The sequence below is a fragment of the Pipistrellus kuhlii genome, unplaced genomic scaffold (genome assembly GCF_014108245.1).
Source record: "Pipistrellus kuhlii isolate mPipKuh1 unplaced genomic scaffold, mPipKuh1.p scaffold_m20_p_11, whole genome shotgun sequence".
In the NCBI taxonomy this organism is placed as follows: domain Eukaryota; kingdom Metazoa; phylum Chordata; class Mammalia; order Chiroptera; family Vespertilionidae; genus Pipistrellus; species Pipistrellus kuhlii.
This window is the reverse complement of record NW_023425416.1, coordinates 51,073,537-51,094,400: the sequence shown is the minus strand read 5'-3', so window position 1 is coordinate 51,094,400 and position 20,864 is coordinate 51,073,537. Positions and strand designations below refer to the sequence as shown.

Here is a 20,864-nt window from a genome sequence, read left to right as displayed (position 1 = left end):
GTTGGTTGCAGAGGAGGGCTTTTGTGTGTTTTGTTTTGTTTTGTTAATGTATAAATATGCTATTGACATGTTTTCTTGCCAAAAACATAATTGCTTCATTCATCATATGTAATTCTGAGGACATATTTTTTTGTTAAAATACTGACAACTTTAATTTGTTTTCCTGTGTTCTGGAAAGATAACCTGAGTGGTGAGTTTTATAAAAACCATTTTGCATACAGTATTTTTTAAAATGATGTACTGTTTTGAGAACAGCCGCAAGTTTGACATGCTTGACTCACACTGTTGCAGGATGTTACTGCAAAGGATCTTCAGCCAATTATGTGCACCTCTTTTTATATTTGCATTAATTTAAAACTGGAGTTACACATGTTGAAAGGGCAGTACATACAATAGTATTCTGGTAATTTATCAAAGATAATGTGGCCGTTTTTCGTGGTCTAGGCAGTATGAAACTGTGGTTCCTCTTGAAGATTCCATTGTGACTGAGGTCACAGCAACTCTCCAGGAATGGGCCAGTCTCTGGAAACAACTCTATGTGGTAAGTAGTTGATAACCAGTTTATTATATCATTAAAGTTTCATATACCCAGACCCTTCCTGTTAGGACCTGAAAATAGAAAGATAAATGGCTATGGTCTTGACTGTAGAGAATTTAAGGAGTGGTGGAAGAGAGAGATGAATAAACTGATAAAGAAAAGAAACTATGCAAATTAAACCCTGTGTCCACACAAAATCTGCACAAGGATGCTTCTAGCAGATTTTTTTCATAATTGTTGTAACTTGAAAGCAACCAAGAGGTCCTTCGGTAGGTGATGGATTAATAAACTGGTACCTGCAAACAATAAAATATTATTTAGCATTAAACAGAAAATGGGCTAGCAAGCCATGAAAAGACATGGAAGAACCTAAGTACATATGACTAACTGAAGGAAACCATCTGAAAGCACTACATACCGAGTGATTTCAATTATATGACAGCCTGGAAAAGCCAAAACTGTGGACACAGAAAGGAAGTCAGTGACTATGGGGAAGGAGAGATGAACAGGCAGAGCACAGAGGCTGTTACAGTAGAGCAGGGAAACAGCTCTGCTGCTAGGATGTTATTCTACAGTGGAGGCCCAGTGCATGAAAATTCATGCACCGGAGTGGGGGTCCCTCAGCTCGGCCTGCCCCTCTTACAGTCCGGGAGCCCTCAGGGATGGGAGGCAGCTTGCAATCGGGAAGGTGACGCCCCATCACACCTCTGCTGCTGCCACTGCTGGCAGCGCAAGCCTCGGCCAGCCCTGATTATCTGAGTCTTAGGCGGCCATGGGCGGCTGAGCAGCCACCATCTGAGGCTTGCCTGCGCCTGTGGCCGACCCTGGTTGGCTGAGGGGCTGAGAGGACTGGAGGACTCCAGAGGCAGGCGTGTAGAGCAGCTGGACCTGCCTGGAGGTGGGCACAGCTGTATTGCGTGCCTGCTGCCCATTGGGGCTGAGGAGACTTGTGGCTGTGGGCACCGCCATCTTTGAGGATGTTGCAGTCAATTAGCATATTCCCTCCTTATTGGCTGTGGGTGCCGCCATCTTTGTGAGGGTGTGATGGTCAATTAGCATATCCCCTCTTTATTAGATAGGATTTGTTTAAACCCATAGAATGTACACCAAGATGGAACCCTAATGGAAACTATCAACTTTAGATGATAGTGTGTAAGTAGAAGTTTATCAGTTGTAACAAATGTACCACTCTGGTTGGGGGTTTGATAATGGGAAGGTTATGCATCTGTTGGGTAAGGGCATATGGGAAATCTCTGTATCTTCTTGATTTTGCTGAGAACCTAAAACTTACTTTAAAAATCTTTATTAAAAATTATGCAAGTGTGTAATTACAATCTAAAATAAAATTCAAATATATGATGTCCATTTATTCCTCCTTATCATAAACCTCTTTAATCATGTTTGTCTGAGCTTGTCTGTGACACATGTCTTCAAGAATGATAAATTCATATTCAACTGTGAAGATGAGTTTGGCTACTATAAATGCCATGTCTAATATGCAAATGTAACAGATTCACACTATCCCACACTATCCCCATCCAGTTACACAATGACATAATTTTACTATCGTCTTTCTTAGGCTGGTTCTTATTCTTACTAGGACATTCTTTGAGATTAAAAAAAAACCCATTCTATTACGGTTTACAATGCCTTTTAAAATGTTTTGAATAATCATATTCCTTTGGATTTTCTCTCTTTACATATAGTAGATCTGTTGTTTCTGTCTTACCTCTGGCATGTTTTTATATTTTAATTTTATGGATTTTAGAGAGAGAGAAAGGGAGGGAGAGAAAAACACAGGTTTATTGTTCCATTTATTTGTGCATTCACTAGTTGCTTCTTGTGAGTGCCCTGGCCGGAACTGAACCCACACCTTGGTGTATTGGGACAATTCTCTGACCGCCTGAGCTACCCGGCCAGGGTTGGCATGTTGTATATTTTAGAAGAGCGGCATTACAATACTGGAGAGGCAGGTTAAAGTACGTAGCCTAAAAAAACAAAGTACATTTACCTAGAACTCTGTCCCTGTGCTGTCGGTGTAAGCTCAGGCTTCTGCAGGAGGAAAGGTGTTACAAAGGATTCTAAAGTTGTTCAAGCCCAGAGTCATTTATAGGAGCAGCACTGCTGCTGCCATCAGGAGTGGCTGCAGCCTGGAAACTCATTGCCTAGCAACCACATACTAACTCTGTCTGTTCTCTAGGCAACCTTCTCCAATCTCCAGTCCATTTTGTGTGTCTTGGTGCTTCATCTTTTTCAGCCATAAGCATTTTAATGTTTCAGCAAAGAGTGCTTCTTATCTTTGTAATGACCTCTCCTAGGGACCACAGAACGTGTGTTCTTAGTTACTTTTGTTTCTTTCCAGTCTTTATCACTATACTGATTTTCTGCTGTTGAACATACATTGGTGGGATTAATACAGGATGTCCCAAAAACGTAAACACGCTTAAAAGCTGATAGCTCAATTGATTTTCTTTCTTTTCAGATTTAACCCACTGGAATTAATAATTATTACAGTCAAAGTGTGTATATATTTTTGGGACACTCTGTATATTGAACTGTAAACAAGTGTTTCTTTCTACATTGATTAATATTTATAAATTCTATTCTTAAAAATAAAGAATATATTCTATAAATTTATCATTCTTGATCTCTTAAAATTTAGCTTAGTGTATTAAAGTTAATTGGTAGTTCTATTTTAAAATTACATTGTATTGAATATTTATCTTATCAATTTAGTCATTACAAAATTCTAGGAGGAGGTACAGTTATCCTATTTTATAAAGGAAGATACTGAGGCACAGTATGAATTGATGTACCAACCTGGTACATGAATTTATTATAGCCATTTATTCTCTCATTAAGTATTGTTGAATCCCCTGTTTGCAAGACCATATGCAGAATGTTGAGACCACATCTCATGCCCATTAACAGCAGTAGTTGGTTTTGGATATCAAGGCCAATATGCATTCTTTATAAAGAGTTTATTTTAATAAAACTGCTAAAGTTACCACAAATGTGAAGGCCAAGCAACACTTCTCATACAGTTAGTGGAAGGCAATGTTGTCTAAGTCCGGGCTCAGAGTGGGGTGTAAAGATATCATCCGGAGACGTGGTTAAACATTGCCTACTACACCTGAGCAGCATCCACAGATGAGCAGTTAAAAGGGGGTCCGTGTGGCTCTCGGTGCCTTCTTCACTTGTAGGACAGCTCTTCTTTCTGATCCTCAGAGAGCTCCGTGCCAGGCGCCTTCTCTTCTCTGTGGTGCGGGGCTTCAGTGGGGACGAGGCCGGTTAACCAAAGACCAGGTCAGGCCTGGCCCTGACCTCTCAGGCAGCCACTGGCAGGCATGTCCTGGGAGCAGGGGCTCTGGCTTGGTCTGTGTTGCCCCCAGAGGTCTTCAGCCAGATGGTGCCATGCTCACATGTCTACATACAGACACACATTCATGCCCAGACTGTTAGCCTGCTTCAGGATTCCACATTTTACTGTTGTCTCAGTGTATAAATGCAAGTGTTATTTGACTTTTTATTCTGCATTAGAGTGGTTACCTCTAAAAAACATACAAATGTAGCAGAATGATTTTATTCTGGAAGAACCTGGACAGAACCAAAAGCAGTACTAAATAACAGCTGTTGGTGATGTTCTTCCAGATGCTAATAGTACGATGTTTATGCAGCCATTTCACTAAAAAGGAAGTAGAAACCACTAGTAAACATATTAGAAATGCTCAACCACCCATAGACATAAATACAAATGAAGAGGAGATATGGACTTTTACTTATCAGGTTGATAAGACTATAGGGATTGACAATACCTAGTGTTTGATGTTGATGTAGATATAAACATGTTGGAGTGCAATTTGGCGCTATTGATTAATCTGTTAAACTGGCCCGTCCTTCTACGAAGCAGTTTTACTTACCGGACTCTGACGCAGGCTGACAGTAAGACAGTAAGAGTGGCTGTGCACCATTGCTGGTCTTTGTGGAGGACAGGACAACTGAAAGTCTTCAGTTGGCTCCGGGTAAGAATTAGGGTGTATTTATTTGGTAAAGTTAAAAAGGAAAAATCTCACTGCCCTCCCAGAAACTTCCATCCAATCTTTCCATTGTTAATTACTTTTCCTTCCTCATTTTTCACATATATGATCTTTCAGTAAGCTATCTTAGGTCACTCAATTTCTCTCTGTCTCAGCATCTTTTCTCACGGATTTGATTCTTAGGGGAAACTGTGTAACACTTGCCTAAATAAAGAGAAGAAAGAAGGAAGGGGATGTGTGTGGCATTTTTATCGCCTTTCCCTTTTGTTCCTTTCTCCATACAGCAGGGACCATGGTCTCTTTAAAATGCATGTGAGATCCTAGTGTCCCTTCAGTGGTCAGCCTGTCCGCAGTTCCAGTTGGGCTTAAATGCCAGCCCGTCCTGTCTGCGTCTCCATCCCACTGTCCCGTTAGCCAAGGCCTTACGCTGCTCACACCTGGAAGCTTTGAGGTTGCTGATTCTTCTACCTGGCGTGTTCACCCTGGCTCTCACTTCCCAGCTCCTCCTCAGCCTTGGTCTCTATTTAAATATTGCGATAGTTTGGGGAAGACCTGGGGAGGGGAGAGAGCAGGATGGAGGGGACTAATGGGGAGGGAGGGGGACATCTGTGATACTTTAAATGATGAAGATAAATTAAAATATATATTTCTTCATCTAAGGCTTTTCCTAGCAATTCAGCCGAAGTAGGTCCCCTGGCCTTCGTCACCACAGTGCTGTGTGGGTTACCTTCAGTGACTTTTGTGGTTTTTAATTTAGCTCTCCTTGTTTTCTTTGCTAATCTGACAATTCCATAAAGATAAAACTTGCTTGTTTTATTTTTGTTCTCTCTGTATGACCCGGTGCCTGACTGTGCGCCCATATGTACACATACACCCCTTCATTTCCTAATACATATTCATTGTGTTTAAAAATACTATCTGTTAAGTAAATGAATGAATGTATTGAACTTAAGAGTTATTATATACTAAATAAAAATAACCAGATTATAGAGTAGATTTCCAGTGGGGTCGTGCAGGAGGTAACAGATTAATGTTACTCTCTCACATTGATGTTTCTCCCTCCCCTCCCCTCCCCCTCTCCTTCCCTTTCCCCCCTCTTCCCCTTAAATCAATAAAAATATATTTAAAAAAGAATATTATGCTAAGTGAAATAAGTCAGACTGAAAAAGTTAAGAACCATATGATATCACTTATATGTGGGATATAAAAATGAAAATAACAAATAAACAAGAAAAACAACAAAAACTCATAAACACAGACAACAGTATGGTGGTGACCAGAGGGAATTGGGGCGGGGGGATATTAAAGAGCAAAGGGGATCAAAAATATATGGTGACGTAAAGCCACTTGATTTTGGGTGGTGGTCACACAGTGCAATATGCAAATGATGTATCATAGAATTGACATTTATATTAATTTTATTAACCAATGTCGCCTCAATACATTTAATTAAAAAAAAAACAAACGGAAAATATATTTTGACATGAATAATACTATTAACACTTTAAAGCACATGTGTCAAACACAAGGCCCGCGGGCCAAATTCGTCCCGCCAGGCCTTGCAATGTGGCCCGCACCGCGCTGTCATCACTGCACTCCGCTGCGTTTCCATCACAATGACAGTTTATGACTGTTCAGTAAACCATTCGGCCCGCGATTTAGGCTGGATTTTAGATTTTGGCCCCTTCTCTGATTGAGTTCGACACCCCTACTTTAAAGCTTGCTATATTATAGATGTTTTATTAAAAATCAAATCCACATGACAACATTGAAGAATATAGTATTTTTGTTTTATAGATGAAGAAAGCAAGAGTAGAGAGGTAACAAAAATTGCCCCATATCACAAACATATTGATCTCAGTAAATTGGTCTGACACCAGGCACAAAGCCGCCCTCCTGTCATGCCCAGGAAGGGGCTGGCAGGCTCTTTCCGGGAGGTTCTGTGATGCCAGGCCCAGAGCACGCACTCAGAAAGACGGCTTCTCGCACTTCCACCACGTCATGCACAGGCACACAGCTGGTTTTTACAGACCGTAGTTACGGGGACTTCTCTTCCCAACTCTGGGACTCTGGGCTGGGGGGCTGGTGTGCAGCTGGGACTCCTTGTTCCTCACAGCGGCCTCCACAGAGACGATCTCCCTCCCGATTAAAAAAGCTGCAAACGTGGGTACCCTCCTGCCAGCCTCAGTGAGCTTTCTTCTCTCCTTCTCCTGTTGTAGGACTTCCACTCAGCCAGCTTTCAGTTCTGAATGATGGTGGGTCTGTGTTTTAGTTGTAATTTTGATATGATTTTGGGAGGCAGCAAGTACAGGCATTTATCTATACTGCCATCTTGGTTCTTCTCATGAAGCTAAACCATTATGTACTGTGGCCTGAATGTTTATGTCCTCCCAGCATTTCTATGCTGGAAACCTAATGGCCAGTGTGAGGGTGTCAGGAGGCAGGCCTCTGGGATGTGCTTAGGTCATGAGGGGGAAGCCCCCGTGAGTGGAATTAGTGCGCTTTTAAAAGAGACCTCCCATGTGGGGACCCAGCAAGAGGTTCAGCCCGAGCCTCAAAGAGGGCCGTGGCCGGATCTGGAACTTCCAGTCTCCGGAACTGAGGAATACCTTTCTATGGTGTGTAAGCCCGTCTGTCTCTGTGTTTCGTTACAGCAGCCTGGGTGGAGTAAGACATTATTTTACCATGGAAAAGAACACTGACTTCTTATTATTCCTCCTTGTTTTTAACCATCGATGTATTTGCTCAAAACAACAGTATTGTACCAGCTATGTAAGTCAGTCATTTCTAAGACTGGATATTTACAGAGAGAGAGTTAATCTAGGTGAGTGAGAAGTGACCATTCGAATGCCAGAGGAGCTGTGCTCTTTTTAACCCGGGAAGGAAGAGTAGTTGAGCATAGACCTCCTACCAGATGCCGAGGAGAGCTGAGGAATTGGGCGTATGCGGTTCACTGAGTCACAGAGCATGGAGCGGGTGATACCAGGTGTGGCGTTAGTCACTGGTCTTTGACAGTAGCTGTTAATGCAAGAAGACAGAGGGGGGGAAGAGAGAGAGAACGAAAACGAACTAGGAGCATTTCCAGCACTATTTTTAGGTATAATTTCAAAACAGACTTTTGTTTATTCTCCTTTGTATTTGAAAGTGATACTGCTGATGAATTAAATCTACTTTTTATGGATAATCATAACATCGCAAGGTTTCTTTCCTGTAAGATGCAAGTAGATTGATTCTGTCATTAAAATAAGGGCAGATACTGATGTTAATAATTCAAATCTCATTGCTTCTCATCTAAATAATAGCAGTATTGTTAGAATGACAACTTCCTAACATTTAATATCATTTTATTTTAACATATTTTTGATCCCAAAGTATTTAAACTTTCAATTAAAGGGGAACTCTGATTTTCTGTCCCTGACCCTTATTGAACAGATCTTATATCAGTCGAGAAGATACTCCTACTACCTTTTATTTTATTAGTTACATAATTTCACCTTTCACATTTATGACTTTACCATCTGGAATTCCTTCTCCAGATGGAACTCTGGAATTCCAGCTTTACTTTTCTCACTATCAAAGCCAGTTTTCCCACGCCACCTACTAACCAGGCTGTTTGCGCCCATTGATTGTAATGCCGTCTCTGCCACATCCCAGCTGCTCACACCAGTTTGTTTCTGGGCTCTCCTTTTCGTTGTCTGTAATGCGTCAGTTCTTTTCAAAATGGCTTTCTGGGATGTCTTAATATATGATAAAGTAAATCTTAATGTTTAGTAGGGCTTGTCTTTTCTTTTCTCGCCTCCTTTGCAAGGTTGGTGCGTCTGCTTATGGGCCTTAATTCATCCATATAAATACTATATGTGAATTTACAAAGTTCCTTTCTAAAAAATACCGTTGTAATTTATAGTGGAATAGCTCTGAATGTAGGCACTAATTTGGAGGTTATTTTATTTATTTACAACGTCAAGTCATTCTAACGATGAGCACTTATTTCATGGTCTCCCTTCTTTTTATTTTGAGGTCATTATAGATTCACAGTCTTAAGAACTATACAGAGCCCTGGCTGGGGTGGCTCATTTGGTTGGAGCGTCATCCCATACACCAGAAGGTGGTGGGTTTGATTCCCGGTCTGGGCACATACCCAGATTTTGGGTTCAGTCCTGGTTGGGGCACGTGGCAGGAGGCAACCGGTTGATGTTTCTCTCTCTCATGGATTTCTCTCTCAATGTCTTGATCGATCTCTCCCTTTTTCAATCACTCTCTCCCTCCCTCTCTCTAAAATCAATTAAAATCTCTCTGTATTTTTTTTAATGTAACCTTTACTCGGTTTCCTTCAATGATAATATCTCCCAAAACTATATTACAGTGTCACAACCAGGATATTGACAGTGATATAATCCACCTATCTTGCTCAGAGTTTCCCAGTATTACTTAGACTCGTGTGTAATGTGTGTGTGTGTGTGTGTGTGTGTGTGTGTGTGTGTTTGTGTGCCTTTCATGGTAGAAGTTTTTTAATTTCATGTTTTAAAGACATCAGAAATATATGTATATATGGGTTTTTAAATCACATGTTAAAGACAAGTTATTCTGAGATTCCGATTTCTCAGTAACGTTGTAATGTGTATCTTGATGTGTACAATTTTCGGCTCCTTTAGTGGCCTCCTATTACATGTGTACAGTGTAGGCTCCTGTGACTGAGTGAGGGAGGGTCCTCCTGTGGACCATGTCTGTGGCGCCTTGGGAGTCCGTCTGCCTCCTATTTGTTCCTCTGTTCCTGCTACCTTCTCTCTCCCAGCATTATTGTTCTTTTCCGGAACCCCGCTGCCTTAGGATGTGCTGGAAGTTTTGTCATTTTTGCCTCCAGCCATGTTTCAGGCTTAACTGGCTGTAGGACCCACTGGTTTGTCTTTCTGAGGCCCCTGGTCTCCACAGAGCTCTCCTCAGCACCATATTCCTTCCCACCGAACCCATTTCCTGTCCGCCTGTTCACTGTGCACGCCTCACACCCACACATCGTGGCTGGAAGCACGAGGGTGTGCATGGGCTTGGCGTTGGCCTCTAAGGATGCCTCTCTGCTCTGATGCTCTCTCCTCCTCCTTCACTGTGCCCTGCAAGCCTCAGCCGTCTCCTGATGTCTGGCTGCAGTCTCCTCTCCATCGCATTGATGCTCATCACGGTAAGCGAGTCTGCAACATTGGTCATTGTCTCTGTTACAGTGTATCTTCTGCGATTATGGTTTTTGTCTTTTTGGTGTTCAAAGACAGTCCTGCTTTGGCACTTTCTTCTTTAACTTTTCTCAGCAGTCGTTCAGATTATTGCCAGTAAGATGAGAAGATGAGAGCTCAGCTCTGAATGTTCTTTATACTCAAATGCTTTTCCCCTAACTCCACTACTTGCAAAATAGTTACATATTTTTTGTTAAATCAATATGCAGTTACTACTATGCCTATGTACCTAATTTTATATCAGAGCCACATAGTGAAATAAGATTACATTTATTTGTTGTATGTGGGGTGTTTCTTCCTTTTCTTTTCTTTTCTTTTCCTTTTCTTTTCTTTCTTTTTTTTTAGTTTTTTGTTAATCTTCACCTGAGAATAATTTTCCCATTGATTCTGGTGTTGTTGTTTTTTGTGTTTTTTTTTTTTTTAAATACATTTTATTGATTTTGTACAGAGAGGAAGGGAGAGAGATAGAGAGCCAGAAACATCGATGAAAGAGAGTCATCGATCAGCTGCCTCTTGCACACCCCCTACTGGGGATATGCTCGCAACCAAGGTACATGCCCTTGACCGGAATCGAACCCGGGACCCTTCAGTCCCCAAGCCGACGCTCTATCCATTGAGCCAAACCGGTCCCGGCTGTGTTTTTTTTTTTAAAGAGAGAAAGGGAGGAAGGGAGAGGGGGAAGGGAGAAAAGCATTGATGTGAGAGACACATTGATTGGTTGCCTCCTGCGCCACCCCTACCAGGGCCGGGGATTGGACCTGCCACCCAGGTGTGTACTCTTGACTGGGAATCGAACCCAAGACCTTCAGTGCGTGAGCTGATGCTCTAACTGCTGAGAACACTGGCCAGGGCAACCTTTTTTTTTCTTTTTTTTCTTCTTTTTTTTAATAGTTAATAATTGTTTCTTTTTTCATTTGTTTTGTTTCCTCTTTTTTGTACAACCTGACCTTCTGGAGAAATGAAAACCCCTTTGAGTATGTTATACACATCCAGGTGTTTGCAGCTTAATGGTTTCCTCCGCAGTGTCTTGACAAAGCCCTCCAGCGTCTGTGTTAACCTGGCCTGAGCAGTGTCCCTGCCCTTGACCTAGGTCCCCCGTCTCCTGGGCTAAACCAGTGTCATCTCAGTTTTTTATTTAGTTCCTCATTTGATGAATCACTTTCGCCATACCTTCCTGAGAAATGTGGGTGGGAGAACATTTATTTTGGAGATTTTGCATATTTGGGATGACTTTAGTATATCCTTACCCTTGGTCGATAGCTTGGCTTGACATAAAATTCTTGGTTACAAATGCAGCACAGAAGCTCTAAAGCATTGCTTCATCACCGTCCAGGTCCCAGTGCTGTTCAGAAGCCCAGGGTCACTCTGGCTCCTGGCTGCTGGTGACAAGGTGTTTTCCACGGAAGGTTTCGGCGTCAGCTGCAGTATTACAGCCACTCTCCGTAGCTGTAACCCTTTTCGTTGATCATGCTACTCTGCGTGCGTTCTGCCCCTAGAAACTCATTTCCTTCGGTCCCAGGCCGTGGACTGCGTTCCTTTGACAGCTTCGCCTGTGTTTTTGTAGTTTTCTCTTCTCATAACTCTTTCCGAATTGGCCATCTTAGAACGAGGCACTGGTTTTCTTATATCTCCTCCCCCATTTATTTATTGTACCCTTTTCTTTCTTCTGCTTTCTGGCAGAATTCTTCAACTTCGTATCCTCTTTACTAGATTGTGCTTTTAACTACAACTGTCTTATTCCTAATCTCCAAAAGCCGTGTGGGCTCTGGATCTTTGTCTCCTGTTACATCCTGTTCTTACTCCATGGACGGAATACATAACCTCTATGCTGCCTGAAAATACTATTTTATTTGAAATTTTCTTTTACTCCTAATATTGTTTCGGTTTGTTCAGTATATGGTGGTATTTTCTATTCCTAATTAAGAATGAAGCATTAAAATATTGACAAAGTTTTGTGAATGGGGCTAGTGCTGACTCACTGCTGGCCATGGCTGTGGAGTGATAGGAGAGGGCTAGCTTGTCACCGAGAAGAGGAACAGCTGTCAGTGTTTCTGGGCTGAGGACTCAGGTAGAGGAAGCCTAAAAGGCCATTAAGTTGGTCTAAACAAGCTTCCAAAGATCATGACATCCACGAGAGAAAAAAAGAACGAAAGGACAGTTGAAGTCCTGAGGAAGAAATCACTATGGAATTGTTTTAAAATAATGATATAAAGTGGTATGAAAAAAATCGCAAAGAAAGCTCCAAAACATAATAGAGAACTGAAATGCATAAATATGTCACAATATATATTCATATACTGTATGAACTATAAGAAATGTAAAAAGCTCACTGTTAATAACTCATTCTTGAATTGCCCCCCTTAAAAATCACATTGTCCCCGCTGTGGGTGTGGGAACCACTGGTCTAAACGTAATTTTCACATTGCTTTTTTGCACATGTATTTCTTACAAATATGTACGTGGAGATAAGTGTGAAACTGCTTGGATTTAGAGATTGTTTCGTTTCACAGGATTTTTTCTCATTTGAACTCATTTTCAAGCCTTTGCTAATTACGTAGTTCAGCCTAAATGGAAGTTTAAATCCCCGGACTTAAAGGCATCTGTAGCAGCAAGGCCATTAGTGTTGCAGGAACTGCGGTTGAGATGTTTTTATATCACACTGAGATGAGCACTAAAGCTTTGTGGTTTAACACAAACATTTTGAGTGGGATTAGAGGGTAACTTATGGTAAGAGACTTGATTATTAATAGCAGTTTTTAAGAAAAGGAATTTTGGAGAAGTTTAAATAAATTCAAGTTTAAAATGGTTATTTTGTTAACAAGAAATAAGACGAGAAAATAAACCATCTACCTACAACTAAAGTAAATGTTCGAAAGTAAGAGGTAAAATGGAGACATCTGGGAATCTTCCCTTAACAATTTGAATTTTAGATGTAAAGTTTAACTTTCATTAAATTGATTTTCACCTGAAGTTTTCAGTACTAATGGCAGGACATTTGTTCTCTTTGAGGAGGTCATTACTTTTGACGTAATTTTCTTTCAAATAGCGTTTTACAATCACACCCGCATGCCTTTATGAATATGCAGTTTTAAGTAAAGGCCATACCTGAGGGTGGAGCCTCCGCAGTGCTGCTCCTCTGCTCATTCAGAGGCACCATCCAGCACAGCCCTTCCCCATGGGCTTACCTGCCATTCAGTGGAAATAATGTGTAAGTCGGGAGGATTAGCCCCCGATTTTTCCTGCTGAGTTCCAGAGGTCCTTGCACAATGAGAGGCACATTCTACTTGGCACCTGGTTGCAGCGGAGTTAAAGTTATAGTTTCTCCTGGTTCTTTGCACTGTTTCCCAAATGGTCTGACTGTGCTTGACAAATATTAGACTGTTGAGGTTTTGGAGAAGCTTGAACGTGTCGTTAAGTTAGGCTACAGATTTCTTTTTCTTCTTACACTTACCCCCTCCCCTGCTTTGTTTGAGCAGTGACAGGAGCTGGGGATGATTGTGTGGGAAAGCTAACCCTTACTCCTGCCTGTCATTAATCAGGCCTCTTGGTGGGAAAGCCCGAGTGGGGTACCCAGCTGGCCCGGGGCGTCAGGTGATCCTAAGTAAACCGTGTGCTCTGCGGGCAGGCGCCAGATTACTCACCTTGAACGGTGTGTATACATCTGCACATGTATGTAATATTTCAGTATCAATGTACATTATACAGTTGACTCTCGAACAACAGAGGCTCGGGGTGCTGGCGCCCAGCACAGTTGAAAGTCTGTGTATAACTTTTGACTCCCCCCAAACTTAGTTTTCCCTCAGCATCCTCAGGGGTTGGTTCCAGGACTTTCCATGGATGCCAAGATCTGCAGATGCTCACACTCCCCATGCCAAGTGGCGGAGGTCAGTGCATACAGTTGGCCCCCAACACCCATAGACTGCCACTTGTGGGTTGAAAATGTGTAGGTATTTAATATTGAAAGAAAACCGGGTGAAGCCGGGACCGGCTTGGCTCAATGGATAGAGCGTCGGCTTGGGGACTGAAGGGTCCCGGGTTCGATTCTGGTCAAGGGCATGTACCTTGGTTGCAGGCATATCCCCAGTAGGAGGTGTACAAGAGGCAGCTGATCAATGACTCTCTCTCATCTGTATTTCTAACTCTCTATCTCTCTTCCTTCCTCTCTGTATAAAAATCAATAAAATATATATTTTAAAAAAAAGAAAAGAAAAGAAAATCGGGTGAAGTGGATTTGCCTGGTTTAAACCCATGTTGTTCAAGCGTCAGATGTACTTGGCTTAACAAAAACGCAACCTTTTAATTAATGCTCACAAATCTCGAGAGAGCTGGCAGCTGAACTCCCCTTCCCCTGCTGAGTGTGTTAGCACTCTCCATGAAGCTGTCTCACGTCTTCCCTGTTCTCAGACTCCAGCGCCACTCCCACCCCTCTCCCTCTCAGCTGACGGCCTGGCATTCTAGTTCCTTGAGACTAAAGCAGCCGAGGAGAAATACAGTTCTCCTGTACCAAACCTCCCAACTGCTGTGGCATTTGCCACATCCTGGGCCTTTCCTCTTTGTGCCCAAAGCGGAGCGTCCTCTGTGACCTGGGACCCCCTCTTTCTGGCTGCTCAGGAAGTTAGCACCTGGATCATCCTATTTTCTCTCTATTCAGTCATTCCCTTCAGCACACAGATAGCCTGGCTCTCTCCCTTGATCACACACACAGCCTGTTCTGCTACCTCATTTCTTTGCCTTCAGTTACTGAAAATCCTACAAAAGAATTGTCTATGCTCTGTCTCCATTTCTTCTTTGTTTTCTTTTTAAAACTTAAATGTAGTTGGTACACATTATTATATTAGTTTACAATATAGTGTACAATATAGTGATTCGACATTTACCAGGTGTATACCTACTGATGCGATCACCACACTAAGTCATGTAACCATCTGTCACCGTGCAGCTGTCACGTGTTTTAAACTGTATTCTCCTCCTCCACCCATCTCCTCACCCCCTCCTCCGGCAGCCATCAGTTTTATGTCTGTTTCCATGAATCGGTTTTTATTTTGTTAGTTAATTTGTTTTTTTAAATTCCACATATAAGTGATGTCATATGTTTGTCTTTCTCTGGCTGACTTAATTCACTTAGCATAATACCCTCTAGGCTCATCCGCGCTCTGTTCTCTCATGAACTCACTTCATTCCACCACATCTGCCCCTTGGAGGTCGGTGATGGCACTACAGCGCCAAACCCGCGGCAGTTCTCAGTCTGTATTTTATTTAATCTTTCAGTGCCTTTGACAAAGTCCTTTGTAAAATCCTGTGTTCAGTATTGCTTTTTCTTTCACCTCCCTGCTTACTCCTCCCTCGTAGTTTTCTCTGCTAGATAATTCTCGATTTTCTGACCGCTAAATGTCACGTGTCAAATTAGCATGTCCAGAGTAAATGTTGTTTCCCTCTTTCAGATGTGTTCCTAGGCCAGGAAAAGGAGTGATCTTTGACTTCGTTCATTTCCCACCCCTAATCTATCAGCAGATCTGATAGCTCTGCATGTCAAACTGAGCCCTCCCATTGTTATCACCACTGTCCGGCCTTCACCCAGGCAGCCCGCCTTCTGTGGTCACTGCAGTCCAAGCTCTCTCCCCGGGACCCCTGCGCTCCTCTTCTCATGGTTTCCTCTCCACAGAGCCCTCCGATGCTTTCAGGACTTAAGTCATAGCGCATCACTCTTCCGCTGCGAACCCCAGTGCTTCCCATCTTGTTTGGAATAAAAGCCAAAGATGGCTCCTGCAGGCTGTGTCCTCTGGCCCCTGTGGCCTCTGGCTGCACCCTCACCCCTCTCCCTGGTTCGATTTGCCCGGGAGGCACTGCCCTCTTCGCCACGCCAAGGCCCCTGCCACATCGAGGCGTTTGCCCTTGCTGATTTGTGCCTCTAAAACCTGCCCGGCTTTCTCAGATGCTGTCACCTCCTTTCCTTCATGTTTCTCCTCTCCGTTTGGCTCCCAAAGAAGCCTTTCCCTGCCAGCCCCTGACAGAGTGCCTTCTCCCCTGTCCCCGCTGCCCATGGTTACCTACTGTGTCTATTCCGTTCCAGTGTTCTTTCTTAGAGCTCACCACCACCATTTACTTACTTTCTCTCTGTGGAACAAAAACACAGGAATAGGAACTTCTGATCACAACAAGATGTTGTGATCATTTGTTAATTGAGTGATCGAATAAATGCTCATTACATATGCAGTGGGTTATTACATGTGGTTCCATGGGAAAATAATAATTCTAACTTTCTATTTTAAATTTAGATAGGTAGCCCTGTTTTATCAAAACCGCATTGCCTTTTCTGCTTATCTTCAAGATCTCAGTTTGCCAGATGCTGTTTGCTTAGGCCTTGCTTTTTGAGCTGGCAGGACTTTGTAAATTCTGCCCTTCTGCCAGCATTGTGTCCCAGCAAGGTGCTTAACTTTTCTTCATACGGTCATGGAGGAAAGAAGGGCCAGAATGCCATTTGAAATGAAGTTAGAGTACACGATTCCTTAGGTTTTTCCAATTAAAATAGTTTCTCTTTAAGATGGACCATTAAGTCTGGTGCTCCATTCGGTGGTTTCTCAGGAGTATGATGTTTTGAAGATTTGTTGTGAGGTCATTGCCACATAAAAACATAGCAATTTGCTTTATAATTCACTAATCAAAAACATTTGTAACTTACTGTATAATTAATTTTACTTATAGCCACTTAAATCAAGCTTATTTTGGCAAGCCCCCTTTTAGGGGAAATCTCAGATAGAGATTTTACTAACAAATAGTACGTCAATGATTTTCATCTCATGACACACATAAACTAATTAGTAAAATTCTGTGCCACATCAAACATATTTTATGCTTATCTGACAAAGAAAATGGGGATAATTTTGGTTCATTCAATCCAGACAGCTATTATTGGGCTGCCTGTTGTCATTTTTGTTTTTGACAATCTAAGGGAAGAGGCCAGTGCCCCTGTTAAATAGTCAGGTATTGCATGTTCTAAACATTCTTGCGATACTCCGGTTGAAAATCACTAGTATAGGTTGATCTATCTTTAAAGCATTTATTCAGATAAGTTACGTTCCAAGAGTTTTAATTATATAAAATTATGCTTCCCTATAATACAGAAACCTAAAAATTCCAAAATAAAAATTTCATTTGTGAGCAGATAGGAATTTATTTTTAAAATCTATGTTCTTAAGTATAACTTTTTCTCAAGCATCTACTGTCATGCCACTTACATTTTTTACTTATAAATATAGCCACTGTGACATCAGTAAGTTCATTGAAAGGTTCCCACTCACCTCTTATGAAGGTGACACTTTTTATTAAACCAGAAAGACGAGGCATCTGTGACACCGGGGACGCATACTGTTTACAGAAGCTAATTAAAACCAGATGAGCCAGGAAGCCGGAGCGAACGTTCCTCTGGAGACCGCGCTTTATTTGAAGCCTTCTTGCCTTTAAATAGGGCAAGTGGTTCTCGCTCCGCCTCCCCCACTGAGTACTCCTCCTGGAGAAGCCGGGATGCTGCTGGGCGGTGGCATCTGTGTTGCTGCAGTATGGTACCTTCTGTCAGCAGACAGAGCTCGGCTCCTGTGCGGCTTCCCGTCCCCGTAAGTCAGTGGCGCTGACTGTGGAGTGGACATACACGGCCTGTGCCGGCCAGGGCAGCTGCAGCACTCGTTACGTCACTGCGTGGAGGTTTTAGGAAGCACGAACTACATGAACTAAGGACTTTTAGGTCTTAGATGGACTTCTCTTTGCATTGCCTTTTTAGAGGTTTAGAGAAATGAGCACTTCTCATAGTTTAACTATTTCTCTTTCTTTTTTCATTCCTTTTCCATGTCCATTTTTTATTTCACCCAACACCAAAAATGCCCTTTCAGAAACACAAAGTAGATCTTTTCTACAAACTTCGCCATGTGATGAATGAACTTATTGACCTTCGAAGGCAGCTACTGTCTGGTCACCTGACTCAGGATCAGGTGCGGGAGGTTAAGCGGCACATCACCGTGCGCCTGGACTGGGGGAATGAGTAAGTATGCCTGCTGTTTGGGCCTCTCTCAGCTTCGTTTACAGCAACTCAGTCCTCATGGAGTCTGCGGAACCGGAGCTTCTCCTAGTGAGTAAGAGTCATTATTGTACTCTCTACTCCAATGAGCTCTGGTCATTTTTACTATGAGTTGTCGTTTCTTTTAGTTTAGCAAAGGGCACTCATTAGCTCTGCTCACTGACCCTCTCCCAGCCTCCGTTTTAACTTCTGGGAAATCAGATTGGACAACATGATCTGCTGAGGTCTCTTCCCGCTCAAATTCCTTGATTATCGACCTCAGGAATCAGAATTTGCTTTTGTTTTATCTTTTAGTATCTTTTTAATAAATGTGAATTTGGTGCATCTAAATAAGCATATACTACAAATGGGAATTTTTACATCTGTACTTCAGAATATTCTTAACTAATTTTCATTCAAATATAGCCCTGTATGTATGGGTGTGATTATTTGCTATTGCCATACAAGTACAATCCTAAGACTTTGCTATGGGAAGCTAGAGTAAATAGTATTTAGATTTTATTTCTTCCTAGACTTAATCATTGATATAATTTTCAGATACTTTTGTCTCATTCTCTTAAAATCATGTCCATTGAACTTTGAAGTGACCAGTTTACTTCCTGTTAAGATCTACATATACCTTAAGTATATTAGTACAAGTCTTCAGCTCCTCTCCCTCTCAAGACATCATTGAAATAATAGAAAAGAAAAAGAACGGGAGGGGCCGGCAATAAATGAGATACATGGACCCATTTCTACAAAGCCGTTGGAGGGCTGAGCACAGAGGAAGCCCAGTGTATGAGGGGAAGTTTAGCTAATGAAGGAGCTACTGCTTTGTAACGCACAGAATCACGGAGGGGAGGAGTGTGCCTTTGAACATACAAAGGGGGGTTTGGTGAGAGTGTGTGAGAGAAAGAATCCCCCATCACGAGAGAAGGCCTGGCAGCCAGTGTTTCCACTGCAGACCAGCTGCCCAGGAGGAAACCGGACAAGAGAGAGTGGGGACCTTACTGTAGAGCCCTCGGCATTGTGGCACCAAAGGGTTCCAAAGTGTGATGACCAAATCCCTCCCACTGAGCAGAAAGAGAAGTTTGCTAGTCACTGGCCCATGGACAGAAAACTCCTGCACTTCTAAGAACTGGAAGTCTGAGTGGACAATCGAGAATTAGCAAACATTGGCAGAAATCCTTCCATAAAGAAGAGGCGGGAATCAGGGTAAATAAAATGCCTAGCTCAGAGGAAGTCATCAGGCCCCAGAGAGAGTCAGAGATGAGTAAGAACTTTTTATTTTATTTTTTTCTTTATTGATTAAGATATCATATATGTGTCTTTACCCCTCTATGGTACCCCCGTCCCCGCTTGTGCCCTCACCCTCCTAATGTCTGTGTCCATTGGTTAGGCTTATATGCATGCATATAAGCCCTTTGGTTGGTCTTTCCCCTTTCCCCTGACCCTCCCCTGCCTTCCCTCTGAGGTTTGATGGTCTAATCGATGCTTCTCTGTCTCTGGATCTATTTTTGTTCATCAGTTTATGTTGTTCATTATATTTCACAAATGAGGGAGACCATGTGATATTTATCTTTCTCTAATTGACTTAATTCGCTTAGCATAATGCTATCCAGGTCCATCCATGCTATTGTAAATGGTAGACGTTCCTTCCTTTTTATAGCAGCGCAGTATTCTGATGTATAGATGTATCACAGTTTTTTTTAATACACTCATCTACTGAACTTTTAAACAATCTGAGTATCCTCCAAAAGAATCAAGAAAATCCATTATGTAGGGGGAAAATGCTATAAAAAAGAAACTGAGTATGTGACTTCCAAAATAAAACGTTTAGGAAGATAATTTTATGTTGTCACTAGGAAAATAAAAAAGAATGGGAAATGATTGAATAAAGAAGAGCAATATAGAGGGTTAGACCAGGGGGTCCCACATCAGACATTATAATTTCCAGGGGGAAAAGCATACAAAGGCAAATAAAGAAGACATTCCATAGAAATGACAGAAGAAAACTTCTCAGAGCCAAAGAACCAGGAGTCTTAGGGTTGAAAGGGCCCACCAGACACCTGCTGTGAATGAGGAAAACCCAAACCCACTGCCAGGCACACGAAGGTATTTCAGTGTCCCACGGCTGGTGAGAACCACCTAAAAGGTTTTCAGACAGAAAAGCAAGTCTTAAGAATAAGGATCACATTGTCCTCAAAAGTTGTATCAGTAACACTGGATGCTAGAATATGATGAAGTAATATCTTCAAAAGTATGTGGGGAGATGAGCGGCTGTACTATCTAATCATGAGTGGGGCAAATAAAGCAGTTTGAAAGTATTCAAGAGTCGAGACGTTATCTTTCATGGCCCCCTTCTTCAGAAAGGACTGAGAATGTGTTCTTGCAGATGAGGAATCCCCAGTAGAAAATAGAATATAGAACATTTAGAAAGGTAAAATGCTGCCTGGCTGGTGCGGCTCAGTGGTTGAGTGTGGACCCATGCACCAGGAGCTCACCAGTTTGATTTCTGGTCAGGGCACATGCTGGAGTTGCAGGCTTGATCTCCAGCAAGGGAGGTGGGGGCGTGCAGGAGGCAGCTGATCAACATTGATGTTTCTCATCGATGTTTCTCTCTCTCCCTCTCCTTCCTCTCTCTCCCTCTCCTTCCTCTCTCTCTAAAATGAGTAAAAAAGAACAAAAACCTTAATTTGAAAAAAAGAAAAGAGAAATGTAAAATTGAAAGAATTTGATGTAAAGATTCAGGGCCCTTGGAGAGAGACACCCGAAAGAATGTAGAACCAGGACCATGTCTCCTATTCACTGCTGTGTCTGCTCTTCAGCATGCACTGGCACAGAGTAGGTGCTGGTAAACACTTAGTGAGTTATTGGAATGCAGGAATGAGTGGTGAGTGACAGGTGGTAAGCGAAGCCTAAATATTTTTGAAGACGGTTCACCTAAGCCCATGATGGGCAAACTGCGGCTTGCAAGCCACATGAGGCTGTTTGGCCCCTTGAGTGTGGCTCTTCCACAA

The 20,864-nt window shown here is 42.3% G+C and overlaps 1 protein-coding gene across 10 annotated transcripts in view; it reads left to right on the top strand.

Moving 5' to 3' along the window:
* DOCK3 (dedicator of cytokinesis 3) overlaps positions 1-20,864 on the top strand; it is a 143,896-nt gene that overhangs the window by 33,000 nt on the left and 90,032 nt on the right. For 9 of the 10 annotated variants that reach the window (XM_045579538.1, XM_045579537.1, XM_045579540.1 and 6 more), the window contains 2 exons: positions 445-541; positions 17,681-17,829. In XM_045579538.1, the coding sequence (XP_045435494.1) occupies positions 445-541; positions 17,681-17,829 (246 nt within the window). Of the gene's footprint in view, positions 1-444; positions 542-17,680; positions 17,830-20,864 lie in introns of those variants that run through there. The other variant, XM_036432180.2, reaches the window with a different exon arrangement.